A 20,369-nucleotide genomic window follows, 5' to 3' on the forward strand; every position below is an offset into this window, starting at 1 on the left:
AAGCCTTAAGAACATCTGGCAGTTCCACTTCTGTGCTTCTGGAAGCCAAAAATAGGAACTGACTATCCTCTTGGAGAAAGAGAAGCCACATGAAGAGGCCTGAGAGGATGACGTGCTACGCAGAGAGGCCAGGTGAAGAAACACCAAGGCAGCAGACCTGTGGGTGAAGAAGCCGTCTCAGATAATCCACTACAGCTGAGCATCCAGATGACCAGTCCCTGTCACCATCTAAACCACACAGTGAAAGGTGCCAAATGAGACCAGCAGAAAACCTGTCCAAGTAGCCCCAGTTAAGTCATACAATAGTGACAGATAGGCAAATTTGTTGTTTTATGCCATTAAGTTTTGGGATAATTGGTTAAGCAACAATAAATAAAACTTAAAGTTATGACTGTCCAAATAAAATTTCCAAAAGTTGAAAGAAAAATATTCTAGATTTTAAAATTAAAGAAAAATAATTCAGAAATAATATGAGATGCAAGACTCAAGACAAGAGGTCTTGAGTCCCATTAACAGACACTTCAAAATGAACAAATAAAATGGAAAGGAGGAAGTTAACAACAAAAATATGAGAAGATTCAAGGTTCCAAATTTGAAAGAGCCTATCCATAGGCCTATCCATTTGGTGTACTCAGTACAATGAGTGAAAAAAGACCCACACTAAGTATACTGTTGTGCTGTTTCAGCACACCAAGGAAAAGACAAACTCCTAAAAGCTTCCAGAGAGAAAGCCATGCATAAATGACTGAAACTCAGAATGGCATGAGGCTTCATCACCACGACTGGTTAGAAGACAACAGCACAGACTTTGAAATTCTAAGGTAAAATTATCTTCAACCCAGAAATATATAATCAACCAAACTATCACTCAAGTGTGAGGGAGGGTAGAATATAACAGAAGTGAACATTGATGGGGATGTGCTATGCACCAGGCACTATTCTAAATGGTTTACCTGTACCAACTCATTTAATCCTCATAGTTCCCCAAAAACATAGGTACTAATACTATTACTGGTTCTCCCATTTTGCCAATTCAAAATTGATGCACAGAGCAATTAGGGAATCAGCCCAAGGGCATACAGCCAATAAGTAGCAGAACCAAGGTTCAAACCTATCTCGGTCTGGCTCCAAAACCCAAACACTGGACAGTATTTTTTCAGAAGCTACCGCTCAGAAAATGTACTGCTCCATGCTTTCTTAGGGTTTTACCTGAGAATATAGTCAGGCAAAATGAGAAAGGGTAAGCCACGAAAGATGGCATGAGATCCAAGAAACAATGGATCTACTGCAGGAAAGCAGATGAGAAAAACCTCAAGATGGCATCTGCACAGCCAACCCAAAGAAAAACCTGCCAAGATGGGCAAGAGGAGCCAAAGGCTTCAGAAGAAAGGGAAACCTCACAGAAAGGGCTACAACATAATTTTTTAAATTAAAAATTACTATTATGAGGAAGATACTGCAAAACTAAAAGCTGCATCAAGAAAGGAAATATCCTATCCTAAATATTCTAGAAAACTTGGCTTTACTCTACAAAGTCCTAATGATAATTAGTGATTACTTACATGACTAAAGATAATATTTGAGAAAAGGGAGGTGAGTGGTAAGTGGGTGTTATAAGAGCTAAATTACAATGTATTATAGTAAAAAAATAAATAACTGATGCCTAAATAGGTAAATTCAGAATGAAGTTAGTGGTGGTGGTGAACTAGTGGAAATTTCTGTTGCTTGCAGGAGATAACTTTTGGGTTAGTTCTTAAAAAGCATAAACAGACTTAAGGAGATGACATTTCTAGGTGAAGGAAATTGAATAACCAAAGACAAACAATGAAAGAAGCAAGAGCATTTAGGGAAACCAGCAATGTTAACAAAAAGGTGGTGGTAGGGAGAAGGGCAACTGTTTGCCTGTATAGTAAATACCAGCAGCTCCAAAGAATGTAAAGTTTATTTTTAGTACCTAAAACAGAACACACAAAACAATTCAATAGGAACAAAAAAGAAACTACTAAATAAGTTGAATAATAAAAAGAAAAATCATCCTAGTTTGACTTTTGCTTGAGACAATTTATTTTAGCTCTTGAACACTAGAGAATTTTTACTTTACCTGACCCGTGGGTAGTGGTTGATCTAGCATCTCAACATCCAGGTGCTTAGGAAGGTTATATAATCTGCAGAGTTCACATATCAACCACTTCAATTGCTGACGAAGCTACAAAACACATTTCGGTAAATAAGCATTATGTTAAAGAGCCCTTAGAAGACATCAATAATGTTATGACTACTGTAATCAATCCAGTAGGAAATGAAAAAGTTTGTTACTGCTCAACTGCAGCTTACAGATTTAAAAAATAGTCTTTAAATATTTTCAGGATCCTCTAGTATAAGAAAGTTACTGTGGCTTGGGGTATAATCACTACAACTGATACCTAGCAGAATGACAACAATAAGGGCAGAAGAAGGAAGTTCCAGATATTGTCCAATTTCTCACTGCTAACCTGTTTTCTGAGAAACTTACAACTTCAGACAAGAGAATATTAATGCATTAATGAGGCTACCAAAAAAAATAAAAATTAAAAAAAAAACAAACAGAAAAAATAACCCAGACACACACAGGCAGTGCTGTTACAGATGGATTATAAAAGTATATATTCCGGTCATATTCATTTAAAAGTACAGAAGCAAATGTGATCTAGTAGACAGAGCCTGGCAATCTAGATAGATGACCTTGGATATCGTATCTAATTCCCTGAGTATGAGTCTGCCCATCTGTAAAACAAAGAAGTGAAAACTTTCCCAGAATGGTAAAGATTAATGAAACCTGTAAAACACTTGATACTTAGTAGGTTCTTAAGTGTCTGTCTAAAAAAATAACAATAATTCACTAGGAAAACTGCAAAGAATAACTGTAAATTTCCATGTTTAAGTCCAGATTGTTTTGTAAGCATATTTGCTTTAAACAAATAAGCAAGGTAAATCATGTGTACAAGTATGGTTTTAATTGTTTAAAATGTTTTTCAATGTATAAGGTGACTCAAATGGGATCTAATAAGGCAACTCACTTCACTTAGTCGGGAACAGTTTCCTAGGTGGCTCTGACCAAGAAAAGAGATGAAGAGAAAGAAGCAGGTTTACAAAGGACAAAGAAAGACGACACAGGATTAGAATGGGTTAACGAAGCAAAGAATAAGCCTTCCCAAAGTGGACAATGGAGCAAATGGAAATGAAGAAGGCTGAATGGTAAATTAGGATCCAACAAAAATCTTCATGCTTAAAAGGAAACCAAGCTCCAGTGTGGATCTGATATCCACCCAATATGCTCTATTGTGTGCTAAGTGTATAATGAAGATGACGCAAGGCGATCTGGACACAGACCTAGACACTCTGACCTCTGGCACGTAAGGGGCTCCAGGAGTGCTGGAGAGAGAGAGGCAGCAGGGTAGTGGAGTCATATCAAGCAACAAGAAAGACAGGGTAGTACATTTTCCAGGAATTTCAATTTTCCTCCCTTCCCCCACACACCAAAAAAGCATCTGAGGGATGGGAGGAAGAAACTGAGATCACAGAGAAAATTGTAAGAGACATTCAGAAGGTCAGGTCTTAGAAAATCACTAGTTTGGAGGGGGGAGGTCAGAGAACAGTAGTATATAAAAGAACACTAAGACAGTTCCCAGGTTTAGGCATGGGTGACTAATTGGATTATTTCATTTTTTCCCCCACTCACAATCACAAGGAGATGTTATCGAGGAAAAACACAGGGCTGATAGAGTGCTAGGAGGTGGGTAAATGCAAATTTAAATGTCATCATTTTGAACACCCATGGCACTCCAAGTGAGATTCCCTAACATATATGATATACAGACAGATATATGGGTTTGAAGCTGGAGATGAATACAGATTTAGGAATCCCTAGAACAGAGGTCATGACTAAAGTAATGGGAGTAAAAGATTACTCAGAAAAAGCACAGAATGAGAAGAGAAGAAAAAAGTAGGCCAAGGAAGAAGAGATCGGAGGAGACCAAGGCAGGGTGATAAGATCAAAACAAGACAGTAACCCGATGAAAGTTCCATTAGATTATCACAATTATCACAGAGCCTGACACAGAAGCCAGTATTTTTTTAATTGTGTTCTACTATTAACAGTTTCCTGTACCCACCAGGAAAGAAAAAAGTATAAACAAGCATATAGATTGTTTTACATTGTATACTAAAGGGGCCAATTATACACAATATTTTATGCCTTGCTTTTTCACTTAATGTAGCTTAGAACTTTGCATATGCTCTTATGGAAAGACTGGCTGCTTTTCTTTTTTTTTTTTTTTTGGCCTACAACAGAATATTCTACTGTAAAACTATACACTATAATTTTTATTTAACCAACTCTTTATTGGTGGACATTAAGAATGGAGGAATGTTTCAACAAGGGAACAATCAACAGTATCAAAATACTGCAGAGGGGTCAATTTGGGGACTAAGAGAGGTGCCACTAGTTTTGGCAACTAGGAGATAAATTTTAGTGCAACAATGAAGGCACAATCCAGATTACAATAACTTCAGCGAAAAAAGGTGAAGACATGTAGCTTATTCTCTTAAGAAACTAGGCCGGGCGCGGTGGCTCAAGCCTGTAATCCCAGCACTTTGGGAGGCCGAGACGGGCGGATCACGAGGTCAGGAGATCGAGACCATCCTGGCTAACACGGTGAAACCCCGTCTCTACTAAAAATACAAAAACTAGCCGGGCGAGGTGGCGGGCGCCTGTAGTCCCAGCTACTCGGGAGGCTGAGGCAGGAGAATGGCGTAAACCCAGGAGGTGGAGCTTGCAGTGAGCTGAGATCCGGCCACTGCACTCCAGTCCGGGCGACAGAGCGAGACTCCGCCTCAAAAAAAAAAAAAAAAAAAAGAAACTAGGCTACGATAAACTGGCAGAGGCTGTAAGAGTGGGAGGTGAGTTGTTTTCTCCTTCATGTAAATACATTCACTTTATAAAAAACTAGGACCAATGTTATATCCTATTTCATTTAACCTTATGAACATGTTTACTTAATATTTTAGACACTGAAAAGTAACTCATTTTTGCTATTATAAAACCGTTATCTTTAGATCTTCTGAAGCAACTTCCTAAAAGGAGGTAGCAGTAACAGAACTATGTCTACCATTCTTTCCCATCAACCCCCTTGCTGGGGATGTAAACATGTGTCCACCTAGCTTTTAATTTTTACCTCTTACCTTCATGGCTCTCCATACAAACCTTAACTCGTGTGTGTGTGTGTGTGTATATATATATGGAGAAAGAAAGAGAAAGAGGGTCTTGCTATGTTGCCCAGGCTGATCTCAAACTCCTGGGCTCAAGCAATCCTCCCACCTCGGCCTTCCAAAGTGCTGGGATTACAGGCATGAACCACTGTGCCAAGCCTCAGCCTTAACTCTTAAAATATTTTTTTTTTTGGAGATAGAGTCTTGCTCTGTCGCCCAGGCTGGAGTACAGTGGCACAATCTCGGCTCACTGCAACCTCTGCCTCCCAGGTTGAAGCAATTCTCCTGCTTCAGCCTCCCAAGTAGCTGGGATTACAGGTACATGCCACCACACCTGGCTAATTTTTGTATTTTTAGTAGAGACGGGGTTTCGCCATGTTGACAGGCTGGTCTTGAACTCCTGACCTCAACTGATCCACCCGCCTGGGCCTCCCAAAGTTCTGGGATTACAGGTGTGAGCCATCACGCCCAGCCTTCTGTTCTTAAGAATAGATGTGTTTACACCAACTATAACTTATTTTGACAAAAATCAGAGTTGAGACTCAAACTTCCTCAAATAGTTTTCCTAAGACTATTTACAGAATAATCTGTCCTTTCCTTATTAAGTTAAAATACTACCTTCACCTTACGCTAAATTCTCATTTGCATGACTCTGGTTCTAAATTTCCATTGCCTTTATCTGTCTGGAACAGGGTTAGTACACAACATTTTATTGAACATCTGGTTGAACAAGTCTATTCTTTTTTTTTTTTTAATCATTTACTCTTTTAAATGTTAGAGTCATTTTGTTAACTTCCAAAAATAAATCTGCTGGGATTTGTACTGAAATTTATTATATATACACACACACACACACACATACACGTATATACATATGGGTATATAAACGTATTATGTATTTTATATATACATATATGTATACACACACACATACATATACATATTTTTTTTTGAGACGGTCTCACTCTGTCACCTAGGCTAGAGTTCAGAGGCACAATCTAGGCTTACTGCAATCTCTGCCTCCCAAGCTCAACTGATCCTCCCACCTCAGCGTCCTCACTAGCTGGGACTACAAGTGTGTACGGCTACACCCTGCTAATTTTTGTATTTTTTGTAGTGACGGGGTTTTACCATGTTGCCTAGGCTGGTCTTGAACTCGTGAGCTCAACCAACCTGCCTGCCTCAACATCATAAGGTTCTGGAATTACAGGCATGAGCCACTGCACCCAGCAGAAATTACATTTACGAATATGAAGACATGGTGATAAGTGACATATTTATAACATGAGACCTGCTCATACAGGAACACAGAATGCAAATCTTTCCTTCCACTCAGCAAAACCGTCGTGTTCTTGATAAAAGTCCTGCACATCTAAGTTGATTCCTAGGTATTTAATTTTTGTTGAAATACTTGAAAAAATACTTTATCACTGTATCTTCTATGTGATTATAGCTAAAATTGTGGAACGCTATTAACTTTTATGTAACAGATCTTTTAACCAGTAATCTTAAAAACTCTTTTTTTCAGTTGGTTCCTCTGAATATTTTTAGTTAACCAATCATGTCAGCTGAAAATAATGATGATTATTTTTCTATAAAGACTTTATGATATCATGGGAAATACAGAATTTTTTTTTTTTTTTCTGAGACGGAGTCTCACCCAGGCTGGAGTGCAGTAGTGTGATCTTGGCTCACCACAACCTCTGTCTCCCAGGTTCAAGGAATTCTCCTGCCTCAGCCTCCCAAGTAGCTGGGATTACAAGCATGTGCCACCATGCCCAGTTAATTTTTGTATTTTTAGTAGAGACAGGGTTTCACCATGTTGGCCAGGCTGATCTTGAACTCCTGGCCTCAAGTGATCCGCCCGCCTCGGCTTCCTAAAGTGCTGAGATTATAGGCGTGAGCCACCGCACCCAGCCAGTAAATGTGTTTTAAACTGATATAAAACTATATAAAATATGACCTCAACTATTTAAACATATGTATAAAGTTATATGTATTTTACTAGCAAAGAAAAAATATATACTGGTAGAAAATAACCATCATGTCAACAGCGGTTATATTAAGTAGAGAAATTATGGGAGATTTTAATATTTTTTTCTGTCTATATTTTACTAATTTTCTCAACAATGGTTGCTCATGAGTTTTATAATCAAGAAAAAAAGTGTTAAAAATTTTTGCAACACAGAAAGTTATATTTCTTTATATACTAAAAACAAAAATAAAACTTTATATTTGAATACCTTTGACTTTTGCTGCACTTACAGACCTTGAAAGAAAAGGCAATTCCCTCATACTAGTTCTGGTGTCATTCTCCCCATCTCTTCCTTCACTTCCACCTTGGTCTTTTTTCTGCTTCCCACCTTGGCTAGTGATCTCTGCCCAAAATGCTTGTTTGGCTTAGTGGTTAGAATTCAGGGAAAAAAGAGATCCCTAATTCGTAATCGAAATTAAGGTTAGACATGTGGGAAATAAAAAAGAGAGACCAGGTAGTAAACAGAATTTGAAGGACAACAACAACAACAACAACAAAAAACCTACTCTTTAATTCCTACAAGATTATAATCATTAATCATGCTTTTATATCATATTATCTCTTAACATTTAATTTCTATATGTAATGTTCATGAGGAAAAAAGAAAACAGCTTGGCTTATTTTCTTACCGAATTGTTGTTCTTAGTATCTTCTAGACCTTCCAGAACTGATGTCAGATTTGGGTCATCAGAGTCCACAAACCATATTGGTGAAGAAGATGGATAGGATTCCTGTTTAACACAGAGACACCTATGTTAAACATTTACATAAAGACTAACCCAAATATGCAATTAAACCACACCACTAAATGGCAAGATGACCATGGATTTAAACAAAATGTATGGGGGAAAAGACAACACGTTAAAAACCATGTGAGGAGCCGGACTTTTGAGACAGCCATTCTCCTTGCATAGCACTGTCTGTTGCTATAGCTCATAGAAGTCAATGATTTTCTTCAACACTGGCAGGCAGCCTCTAAAATGGCCCCAATCACCTTCACCTCCTGCCATTCACACCCTTGTAAAATTCCCGCCCCTGGACCTAGTGAATCACTTCTAACAAAGAGAATACAGCAAAAGTAATAACATCACTTCAGAAATTAGGCTACCAAAAGACTATGATGTCTGCCTTGGTCACCCTTCTCCTGCTCTTTCCATTGCTCCCTCTGATGGAAACCAGTTGCCATGTGATGAGGTGTCCTATGGAGAGGCCCACATGAGGTATTATAAAAGGCCTCAGACCAAAAGCCATCTAGAAATAAAGGCCCAGTCCAACAGCCTGTGAGACAAATCCTGCCAACATCTACATGAGTGAGCTTGGAGACTGATTCTCTCCTTATCCTGCCTTAGGATGATCACAGCTGCCACCAACACCTTCACTGCCTGGTGAGAGGCCAAGTCAGTGAACCCAAGATAAATTGTACAAAATCCTGACCCACAGAAATGGTGAGATGTTTGTTGCTTTAAGCTGCTAAATTTGTTACAGAGAAATAGAAAACTAATTCAACCACCATAAAATTCTAATGTTTTAACCTATCACACAAACGAAGTTTTACCAAGAAATGCCATTACTACATATATACACACACATACACACACACGCGCATTTTGTTTTTAACCTCAAGATGGAGTCCTGCTCTGTGGCCCAGGCTGGAGTGCAGTGGCGCAATCTTGGCTCACTGCAACCTCTGCCTCCTAGGTTCAAGCGCTTCTTCTGCCTCAGCCTCCTGAGTAGCTGGGATAACAGGCACATGCCACCACGCCAAGCTAATTTTTTGTATTTTTTAGTAGAGATGGGGTTTCACCATGTTTGCCAGGCTGGTCTTGAACTCCTGATCTCGTGACCTGCCCGCCTCAGACTCCCAAAGTGCTGGGATTACAGGCATGAGCCACCATGCCAGGCCCCTATCTTTTTAAATACATGTGATTTTTGAAAAAAGCTAACGAACTAAGCATTATGTGCTTTCACCCACTAACAGACATTTACTCTGTTACTTTGTATGGTTTTCTATTATAAATTGGGGGGAAACCATTATTATTAAATATTAGCTTCAGAACAACTAGGTTCAAGTCATGGAAAACAATTTTGCAGAAACAATTTTAGGAAACACTGCTTTGAGAACTATAATCTGATTTATAGCTGAAGCCACAGAAACTGAATATTTTTAAAGAATTTTGACAAATGTTCTTTTAAGAATAAGTTGTATTGATGGAGGACATCATTAATAATATACCTGGTCAATAATGAGTTATTTACTATTCTCATTCCTCTAACTCTTACGGTGCCCCAAATCTCTTTACAGGCTAAATGAGAAACTCTTCAGAATTAATCCTGTTCTTGAAGAACACTAGTTACTGAGTACTGCATATTCTTACTCAAATTCTTCACACACGTTGGGAATACACCATCTGGACCACTTTTACTGTTTTAGTTTTTAGGCTTCTTTTTCCTTAGGCTAAAGAAACTGCAACTACACTTAGGATCTCATTTTATTAGGTTAGCATTTGTCTAGTAAACTTCAGCATAAGCCAAGAAACATATATGTTGTCACTCTGGACTGAAACCCCTCAAAACCATATTAAGAAAATTACAAAAACAACTGAAATCATGTTTTTAATCTTGTAGATGGAAAGATGTGATACACTGTAGGTCTAAGTACTTATTTCAATGGTTCCCAAAGTGGGGCCTCTCAGACCCCCAGGCCCACACTATTTTTACAAGAACATTAACATGTTGACATATGCTGTAAGGGTGAAGATACAATGGTGGATAAAAATGCTGGCACTTTAGCACAAATAAAGGTGGTAACACCAAACTACTAGTAGTCATGGTATTCTTCACTATGCACAGGAAAGGTTTAAAAAGGAAGAGCAACAAAAGATCAGTTTCATTTAAGAATGTCTACGATAAGGCTGGGAATGGTGGCTCATGCCTGTAATCCCAGCACTTTGGGAGGCCAAGGCAGGAGGATCACTTGAGCCCAGGAGTTCAAGACCAGCCTGGCCAACATGGTGAAACCCCATCTCTACAAAAAAATACAAAAATTAGTTAAGCATGGTGGTTGCATGCCTTCAGTCCCAGCTACTTGGGAAACTGAGGCAGGAGGATTGAGCACAGAAGGTCGAGTCTCCAGTGAGCTGTGATCACGCTACTGCACTCCAGCCTGGGTGACAGAACAAGGCCCTGTCTCAAAAATAAAAAGAATATCCATGATAAAGCAGTGAAAATTTTACTACATCTTAATCCTTGAATATGTCTTTTTAATATTTCAAATGATGAAATGGAAAGTACACAGGAGCATTCCTACAGACTGCCTGAGAAAAAACCCTTGTGTGACTAAGTCGTGAACTGAATTAACCACTTTAATAGAATACTATTTTTACTTGAAAGGATGATTGACAATGTTATTTCAACTTGGGTTTTTGGATTTTCCTCAAAAAATAAGATTCTGTCATTTCAAGGAAAACAACAGACAGGCCATAATAAAATTCAATAATAAAACAGCTAATAATAAAATGCAAGTTTTTGAACAAAAAATTAGAATTTTTGAAAACTTGTATACACCACTGTTTTCCAAGAATATCCTGATAACATTGATGGCAATACTGATGAATGTATTTTGAAACTGTAAAATCAAATGTATCAACATTTAGAAGATCTCGGTGAACCATTATTATCTAAATGATCAATGCATGATAATATCATGCAAGGGTAAAAGATCCAAAGTTCAAGAAAGACCAAGTTTTGATGGAGTATCAAAAAAGAAGCCTAGGCAACATGGCAAAACCCTATCTCTAGAAAAAATACAAAAAATTAGCCAGGTAAGATGGCCTACACCTGAATCCCAGTAGACTGAGGGTGCAGTGAGCTGTGATCACACCACTGCACTCCAGCCTAGGCAACACAGTGAGCCCCATCTCAAAAAAAAAAAAAAAGAATATCCACAATTATCTAAAATGGCCATTAAAATATTCTAGAATTTTTCCAACCAGGTGTCTGTATGAGGTTAGATTTTGTTTACATTATTTCAAGCAAATATCATACAACAAATTAAATGCAAAAGCAAATGACAGACCAAACATCAATGAAATCTGCAAAAAATGTAAGACTGTGCTACTATTCTATTTTTGGCTTAGAAAATTTTGTTTCATAAAAGCATTTATAACAATATGTGATGAGTTTTTAAAGAGTCAATGTTTTCAATATTTCTGATTTAACTTCTAGTGATAAACACCAACAGACATCTTACATAAACCAAAGCCCTTGGGTCCTCAATATATTTTCAAGAGTGCAAAGGAGTCCTGACCACAAAACTTTGAGAACTGCTGCCTTCCCTTCCACTTTCCTTCCTTCCTTAGAATTTCTTCCTTGGAAGAAACATCCCTTTGCCATTCTATATTAACTTACATAGTTCCATTGAGACCAGTTTCACTACCTCCTTCCCTCCCATCTTTCCACCTCCCTCTCTTGACACAAAACCTGACCAAAGGACTCGACCAGCCGACCCCATTTCCAGTGATTAGCTGTCAGGTGGGTTAAACCAAGAAAATCTGGGTTTTCCCTGAGACTAGACCTCTAGTTCCGAGAGATCTGGAATCACAGGGACAAGGGTGGCCACCTCGGTGTGGTCAGAATTCATCTTGCCTAAACACGAAGAGTAAGTTATAACATGGATCTACAATATTGTTGAGTGAAAAAGCAGATTACAAAAAAATCTGATTTTTTTAAGGGAGAGGGAACATATATAAGCATCGGAGAAAAAATATGAGCAGATAACTGGAAAGATACAAAATTCTGATAGTGGTATATTCTGAGTGGTAGAATTATAAGTAATATCTCCTGGTTTTGACTAAAAATTTTTTAATGTCTTACAATAAGAAGATTTTGTTTTCCATATTATAAAATATCCACCACCCCAGGAAACTTAACCTTCAGCACAAACTCTACATCATTTTCAAGGTTTGTTCAGTTTAATATTTAAGACACAATCTACTTTGAAACACATCTAAAATAATGACCAACATTTAAACCTACGTATTAATGTTTTCAATCTTTCACATGCTTTAAGTTCTGTAATTTTGATCAGGTTAACTAACTAAACTTTATATCTATCTTGAAAAGATAAGTTTTCCTACTATTTCTCTTTAAAATAAATATGACCTACAATATGTCAGTTTTTAAACAGTGAATGGTGCTCAAAAATTCCAATACAAATTCAGGCAGTTTTCCCGTACATAGAATGTTTAAGTGCTTCTAGCACTGCTCTTTTTCACCACAGTTATGAAAACACAGAACAATTATCTAAGCATCTAATTATTCAGGTCCTCTGTTCTCATCCATCCTATTAGTTTCATAGTAATTTTAAGGCCTGTGAGGATGAAGTTGTCTGTGACAGCTACCATAAAGATTATTGTAAGTGGACAAATTTCAAACAAATTCATCACCACTACCATCCCCACCATAAAACTGTCTTAATACAGGGAAACACAACTGAAGATTAACCAAGCCAACCTCTTTACCTGTCACTGCTTAAGAAAAAGATTTTTTTGTCTTATTTAGAAGTAATTTTCTGTATCTATTTTTCTCCATAAATCCACTGAAATCATTGTGTGGCTCTATCTCAAGCACCAGCAACCAAAACTGCCTGCCAGAATGGTCAGTTTTTGTATCTTTCCAAATGTAGGACACAGCTATCTTCAGGGATTTCATAATTTTTTTAAAAACAATGCACAAACTTCTTGAAGGTTCAGAGATATAGCAGTTGCAATTCTTCTGAAGGCTAGTTATGGGACACATTACTTTCATACTTTGCTGTTCAATAAATGTGGGGTGGAGAATGAAGTAAATTGACAGAATTAGCATATAATATCTTAATAAAATTCTAACTGCTCTGACAACAAAAGATATTTAAAATGCACACACATGGTTCCCTGCTAGTCATTTTACAAATAAACAACCAAGCAGCTAACCTAGAGCCCACAAAAGCAGAGTAAAACTTCTAACTCTTGTTAAAATAAAAATGCTTATAAACCCAAAAAGAAAATGCTTAAGTATTCAAACACAAGCAGCAAATTACAGCTACTGTGAACATCATTGTAAGCAAACTGAGGCACAGAAAACAAAGGTGCTGATGAGGATCTGAACCACCTAAGCTGCAGAAACCCACTGGATGGTTTCCTAGGTTCCAAGTCAGGATTATCTTTCAGAATCTTCTAGAAGAGATCACATAACACTGTTACAAAGGATCTGGAAAAAGGGACCCCTGCTTTATCACTCTGGCTCTCCAGTCATGCTTTACATTTGGCAGTGACTATTTCCATTAAACTCAATTCCCCACCCCTCAACTAGCTGACATTTATCAAATACTACCTTTTTCCAGGTCTAAGTAAGTTTAACCAAATTAAAAAAAAGAAAAAAATCAAGATACTAAGGGATATACTATTCACGAAAAGGAAACCTAAGTCTCCTCTTCATGTATCTGTTCCTTTCAAAGACAGGGATAAAAATGGGGATGAGAGAGCATAGATAACCACTAGGAATTTGACCCTATATTATAAATTGGTCAGATAAATGAAAACAATGATTCTTCTGGAATGAAAGTACCACTTAGGTGCTTAACATGACAGTTCTGATATTTCCAAATGCTTTTCCATGAATTGAATTTGGAAAGGTAATCTGTCCCAGGAGGGCAAACCAAAGAGAAAGTCTTAGGCTCCTTAGTCCAGGTTTATTTCCTTTGTACAACTTTGACTGGACTACTTTTTAATCACAGTAAAGACCAGAAAAATGCAAGATAAAGTTAACAGCATTGCTTTATTTCCCACGAAAAGCTGTTATAAAACATTTTCAAAATAAAGTGTTTTTCAGCTCCAAATGACACCATCACTTTTATATTTGTAGAACACAATATCATTGCCAAAGAGCTGTCCTCTATATGCTCTCTTGCAGGGCAAAAAATATTATCTACTATATACAGAAACACAGTAAAAGAACTGATTTACTTAAGCTCCTAACTACTAAATAAAAGCTAAACTTCTCACTTTCTCCTGGATTCACAGCTCCAACATTTCTAAAATTTAGTATCTTGCTGTTGGGGGTACGCGCTTTTTGGCAATAATCAATAGAAGTTTAATTAACCAATCAAAAAAAAGTCCCACTAAAAGCAGCCTAGCAAACAGCCACTTATGCAGAAAGGGTAACAATTTATGCTCTGCAAGTAATATAAAAAATGAAGTTTCATTTGTTTACTAGCTAATTTACTTACTAGGGGAGATTTTTCATTCTAAAACAGTGATTCCCTACCAAGAGTGCCCAGATGCCAAAAAGTCCATAAAAGGAGTAATGGAGTTGCCAAGTTATGTTAAATACTTCAAAAGGACTAAAAGAAAGCCATATACTAGCTCCCAGTAAGGCTGCACAGGTTATTAAAACAAGCTGCTTTGCATTTCGGTGTGATTGTAATAACTAATTAGATGGCAATCAGGTTAATTTACTGAAGATGGAAAAACTATACTTAAGTTTGTGTAACAGGCAATGTTTCATATCATGGCTTCACAGAAAAGAATAAAAAGGACTCCTAGAGGTTGAAAAAGAGCACTCTTTTCCCTTCATTATTTAAGATTAGGACAAATTTATAAAACAGGAAAAGAATTAGCTCAATTCCTTTGGCCTACAGAGTAAAACATCTACTCTGTTCAGTCTTTTTCACTTCTTACACTCTCATATGAAGTCAATTTACACACTTCCTTCAAGCCCTTAGAGACCTTTTTGTACTACCCATGACAAGTTCTTGATGTTATCTCTGCACTTTTGACAAATTCTTAGCAGTTAACTTACAAGGCAATTAAGATTTTTGTTCAAATACAATATAGCTAGAATAGGGCCATATACTCAATATTTATGAAGCATTTATTGAGTGGAAGATAAAAAGCACAAAGCATAATTATAAAATATTCTCCCCTGCCACCATAAAAAAAAAAAAATAAGGCTTACACAATACAGCGTAAGAAAACATGACAAAAGCAAAAATAGTAAGGACTAAAGATGGGAAGAAGGGGAAATATCAGCATGAACTAAATATGACCCAGAAGAGCCTTGAGGGATGGTCAGGTATATAAAGACATATGGGGTAGGGTTAAGGGGTGGAGGCTGGGGGCACATTCTACAGGGGGAAATACAGCTGATACAGAAGCCTGAAAGGAAAAGCCGGCAGAGCACCTGTACAGGACTCTTCAGGAACTAGCATGCACGTGTGAAAAACAACTTAGTTTCTCAAACATTAGAGAAACTGCATAAGGATGTTTCTTGGTAAGTATAAAGACGACAAGGCCTAGCATGTAGAACTCAATAAATAATTGAACTGTCTAAAGAGGAAAAGTTAAGTAAGTCAAACTCATTACCTTTTAAGAGTTACAGCTTTAGAGAATAACAAATCATAAATCAAACCAAATCATTTGAAATCCAACCCCATTTTTCCCTTGATCTTTCCCTTCAAAGGAAATGGTATGGACATGAACAAGCCATGTAGATTTTATCAAAACACTCATCCATGTTTAAAAGAGTCTTTACAGCCAGGAACGGTGGCTCACTCGTGTAATCCCAGCACTTTCGGAGGCCGAGGTGGGTGGATCGCTTGAGGTGGAGTTCAAGACCAGCCTGGCCAACATGGCGAAACCCCGTCTCTACTAAAAACACAAAAATTAGCCAGGTGTGGCGGCGGAAACCTGTAATCCCAGCTACGCCGGAGGCCGAGACAACAGAATTGCTTGAACCTGGGAGGCGGAGGTTGCAGTGGGCTCAGGTCGCACCATTGCACTCCAGCTGGGGCGACAGCACACGACTCTGTCTCAAAAAATAATAATAATAAAAAAAAGAGTCTTTAACTTCAAAAGATACAAGCAGAAATATTTACAGATGAAGTGATCCGTCCGGAATCTGCTTCAAAATAATCCAAAGCGGAGTACAGATGAGGATTAGCCAAAAGTTCATCATTGTTGAGGCTGGCTACATTACACTGTTCTTTTGTACGTTTGATGTTTTTCCATAATTAAGAGTTAGCAGACATTTGTACTGAGCAGCTGCCATGACAATTATCTCCTGATTGTCATATTTCACTAGCACCTCAATTTTAATAGTTTCTACCTAGCGGTGGGTGCTATTACACTAGTCCTCACCAAATCCCTCCTTGTACTGAAAGTGTCTCATTCACTTCTTGCTCCATTTCTGTTGCCACTGCCTAATCCAGGTCATCACTCCTTATCTTTATCTGCAGCAGACTCTTACCAGCCTCCAATACGGTTCTCGATGGGACACCAGTGGCACTTTAGGTGGGATAATTCTTTGCTGTGGCAGACTGCCTGAACGTTACATTTGATATCCCTGTACTCCTAGCACTAAACGCCGGCACAGCAACAAGACCACCCTAACCCCACTGGGATAACCACATTTCCTAATGCCACCCACTGGAGAGAACCACTTCCAGTCCTGGATGGCAGTTACACTCTCCCAACTTACCTGAGTAAACGTAGTAGCTTCCCACGGCCTACAGATTCAGCCTCCTATCATTCAAACCAGCCCTACCTTTCCCTGGCCATGCCTCAACTTCTGCCAGAGTAATCATCCTGGAAGCCGTTCAGGGCAGTCTCCTTAAAACACCTGCTTCATGAGAACTACTACACTTTGTTTTCCACTCTTGGAAAATCTTCCCCTTCTCCAGCCTATATCGTGGGCCTCTCAAGTCTGAGCATAAATTTTCTACTTCTAAGCAAACCACACTTTCTCAAGTCTCCGTGTCTTCTTTGGGTGGAGTTTCCTGTCTAAAATGCCCTTCCGCCAGTCTTCCAAAATTGTATTCACCTGTGGAAGCTCGTCTCTGTCTCAGCCTCTCATCAAAGCCTTTCCCTGAAGGGCACCTCCCCCAAGTCAAAATTAGTTGCTCCCTTTGGCTTTCAGGATGATACCAGAGGATTTCACTTTCTTGAACTCTTCCCCCAAGAAAATGGGGTTCTGAAAGCGAGGACTGCTCCACTCAATTCTGCAACACTAGTGCCCAGAACACTCAGACGTATTCATTCAGTAAATGAATTCTCTCCTCAGTACAGCACTTGACTGCGTGGTTTTTTTTTGCTTTTGTTTTTTTGTTTTTTGTTTTAAATGAACACACCTTCTCCCCAGATAGTCTGGTAACCATTTTAAGGTCAATTATAACATCAAGGTTTTTTGCAAACGCCAGCCACACTGCAGGCACTTGAGTACCCACTGACTCAACCAAAGGGAGTTAAAAACAACAGACTTGGTTTTAGCCATGTTTGAAGGGGAGCCCGAAACCACCACCTTGACGCCTACTATAACCAAGAGAATATTCTGCAGTTTGGACCAATATCTTAAATTGATTTCACGACGAACAGCTTCACAATACACTTTTATGGAGAAAATAGTTCAATTCCTTTATCAAGCCTTGGGTTTCTAATGAGCTTTCTGCTTAATGAGTAAGTTTTTAAAAGTGTCTTTTCAGCTTTGTGACATAAGTGATCTTTCCGGGGAGCAGCCCTGGCGCGTATCTCCTTTCACCTATCCATTTTCGAGGCTTACACACAAAGGAGGGGCCACACGAATACACACTCAACACCACCTGCCGCATCCACGGTACTAGGCGCCTTTCCAGAACACAGCAGCGCGCAGCCAGGCCCGGGGGAAGAGGGGTCGCTCAAACAGCACCAGAGTCTGCATTCCAACTTTTCCTCCGTCAACGAGTCCATTCTCATTGTCAGTTTCCCCTTAAACGCAAACTTAAAAATAATTGGCTGACCAAGCGAGAACGAGGAAAATCTGACTGAAAAATGAGGCGTTAAAACTTATGAGCCGTTCCCTTTGCCGCCTGGGCTCAAACAACAGCCGGAGCCGCGCCGCCCCGCCCCGCCGCGGTCCCTGAGAGCAGGCCGGCTAAGGGCGGCCATGGGCCCCATCAGGGCTCCGGCCGCCGCGGACTCCCACCTCGGGGCTAAGCGACGGGGACCGAGAGGGGCCAGAAGCCCCCAAGCCAGCCCCGCGCGAGGAGCCGTAGAGACGCGCCCTCCGCCTCCTCCCACCCAAGCCTCTCTCAGTCCCAACCGGGCCTGGGCTGGGCCAGTCGCGGGGTAAAGGGGCGGGCCAGCCCCGCCCGGGGAGCCAGAACCTCTCTGGGGCAGGCGGCTCCCCTTTGTCCCGGGACTCGGAGCGCCCCCTCGCCGTCCTCGCCCTGCCCCGCGGGGCCGCGGCCGGGCGCCTCACCGTGATGTTGCAGTGGAGCGTGAGTGGCGGCGGCGGCGAGTGCGGGCTGCCTAGCTGCGGCACCAGGAACTGGCAGTGCAGCTCGTCCAGCTTCCAGCTGACGATGCGAAATCGCTCGTGGTTCTTGTCGAAGATGGACGCCAGGAACTTCAGCTCGGCCTTGAGCCCTGACACAGACATCTTCCCCTCATCTCCGGCGGGAGGGGCGCGGAAGGGGAGCCGGGCCCGGAGCCGCCGTCACGGCCGCGACAGCCCCCGCGGGGCCGGCCTGGGCCGCGCTCTCGCGGCTCCGCCTCGTCGAGCGCGGCTGGAAAATGGCGAGGGGCGCGGAAGCCTCGGCGGGTAGCTGTGTGGCAGCCTGGGCGGCTGCTCCCTTTGTAACCGACTCCAGCGGCAGGAGGCTGCGGCCCGGCGGCTTAAAAGGGCAACAGCGACGCCGCCCCCGCTACCGCCTGGGAAAGGGCTGCCCCCACCCCGCCCCCTTCCCCCTCACCGCGGCGCGCCCTGCGCGCTCCCGTTTCAGCGCGTGCACGAGGCCAGCGCGCGCGCGCGCTCCCGGCCGCCCCTTCCTCGCCTTGACCCAGCTCCCTTCTGCCGGACCCATCTGCTCCGTTCCTCGCACCCGCGGACTGTAGGCTCGGGGCCAGCTGGCGCCCGGGCCCCAGAAGTAGGGGAGGAGCCGGAGACCCCCGCGCGCCCCCGCCTCTGGTCTGGGGCCGGACACGTGCGCGGCCGATCGCGCCGGCCACGTCGGCGCCGCTGCAGACTCGCGCCAGCCCCTGGGGGCGGCTCCTCAGCTTGGCCGTCGGCCAGGCACCCGCTAACCTGACCGGGGGACCTCGTGGGAGACGCGGGTGCGGCCCACCCAGCGTTACCTCCGCTACTCTCACCCTAGTCCAAGCCGCCGCTTCGCTAGCCTGGGTTTCTGTGAGGACCTTCTCACCGGATTCGCTGCTCCCTCCTTTGCTCTCAAACCATCCGTTTACCTAAGTGGATGGTTTAGCCCCTGCAGGCTGTTTCCTGGAGGTGTACCATGATTTCATCCTTTCCCTTAGCTACCAACTGTGTTCTGCCGTATATAGTCTCTCTCTCCCCACTTCCCTTGTTTTGCCCTGTTTCGCAAGCTTAAGATAACCCTCCCCACCCCCATGGAGCCAGGGCTGCCCTCCATTTTCATTGAAATCTTAGCTCAAATATCGTCTCCGGGCCCCTGACCACCCAATTTCAAATAGTCACCCTGTGTCACATCTTCCTGTGCTAAGTTTTTGTATCAGTCACTGTCTGATCTTTTCCCCATTTATTCCTTGTCTCTGCCCAGTGTTAATGTGTTCAGAGCTGTATCCCCAGGACCTAGAACAAGACCTGTTACATAGTAGAAACCCGATAAGATTTAATTGAATGCTCGCTCTTATCTGGAATCCCCACCACTAGCACAATTCCTGGCACATTCTAGGTGCTCAAAAAATGAATAAAGGACTGCATAGCAGTTCAAAGGAATACATACCAATTTGGCAGAGAATAGTGTGTGCAATCATAAGTGCCAGAGGCAGGACCAGCTGGATGTGCGTCCAACCTATGTAGTTGCACAGTGCTCCCAGTTTAGAAGGGCTCCGAGCTTGGTTTAATACTCTGGTATCGCCATTTTGAAATTCGTAATTTTTCAGAAAGGGGCCCCGTATTTTCCTTTTACACCAATCTTACCTAGAGTTACCTAACCCTGGCACCTAACTGTCTCTTCCTAATCTGCAAGAGGTCCCTGGGCTACTGGTCCCCTTAGATGACAAAATAGAGAACAACACAGGGACGCATTAAGTCTACT

The 20,369-nt window shown here is 41.1% G+C and overlaps 1 protein-coding gene across 11 annotated transcripts in view; it reads right to left on the reverse strand.

Moving 5' to 3' along the window:
* Nucleotides 1–19,525, reverse strand: part of UBE2Q2 (ubiquitin conjugating enzyme E2 Q2) — a 59,741-nt gene extending 40,216 nt beyond the window's left edge. For 3 of the 11 annotated variants that reach the window (XR_004432199.1, XM_033190984.1, XM_033190982.1), the window contains exons 1-3: nt 18,551–19,523; nt 7,912–8,013; nt 2,102–2,206 (exon numbers count right to left, since the gene is read on the reverse strand). Coding sequence is in view for 9 of the 11 variants with exons in the window: in XM_033190984.1 (XP_033046875.1) it covers nt 2,102–2,206; nt 7,912–8,013; nt 18,551–18,730 (387 nt within the window). In the remaining 2 variants the exon portion in view is untranslated. Of the gene's footprint in view, nt 1–2,101; nt 2,207–7,911; nt 8,014–17,912; nt 18,404–18,550 lie in introns of those variants that run through there. The other 8 variants (XM_033190983.1, XM_033190978.1, XM_033190979.1 and 5 more) reach the window with 6 other exon arrangements.
* Nucleotides 19,526–20,369: the final 844 nt, after the last annotated feature.

This window comes from Trachypithecus francoisi, unplaced genomic scaffold (assembly GCF_009764315.1).
Source record: "Trachypithecus francoisi isolate TF-2019V2 unplaced genomic scaffold, Tfra_2.0 Lachesis_group3, whole genome shotgun sequence".
Taxonomy (NCBI): domain Eukaryota; kingdom Metazoa; phylum Chordata; class Mammalia; order Primates; family Cercopithecidae; genus Trachypithecus; species Trachypithecus francoisi.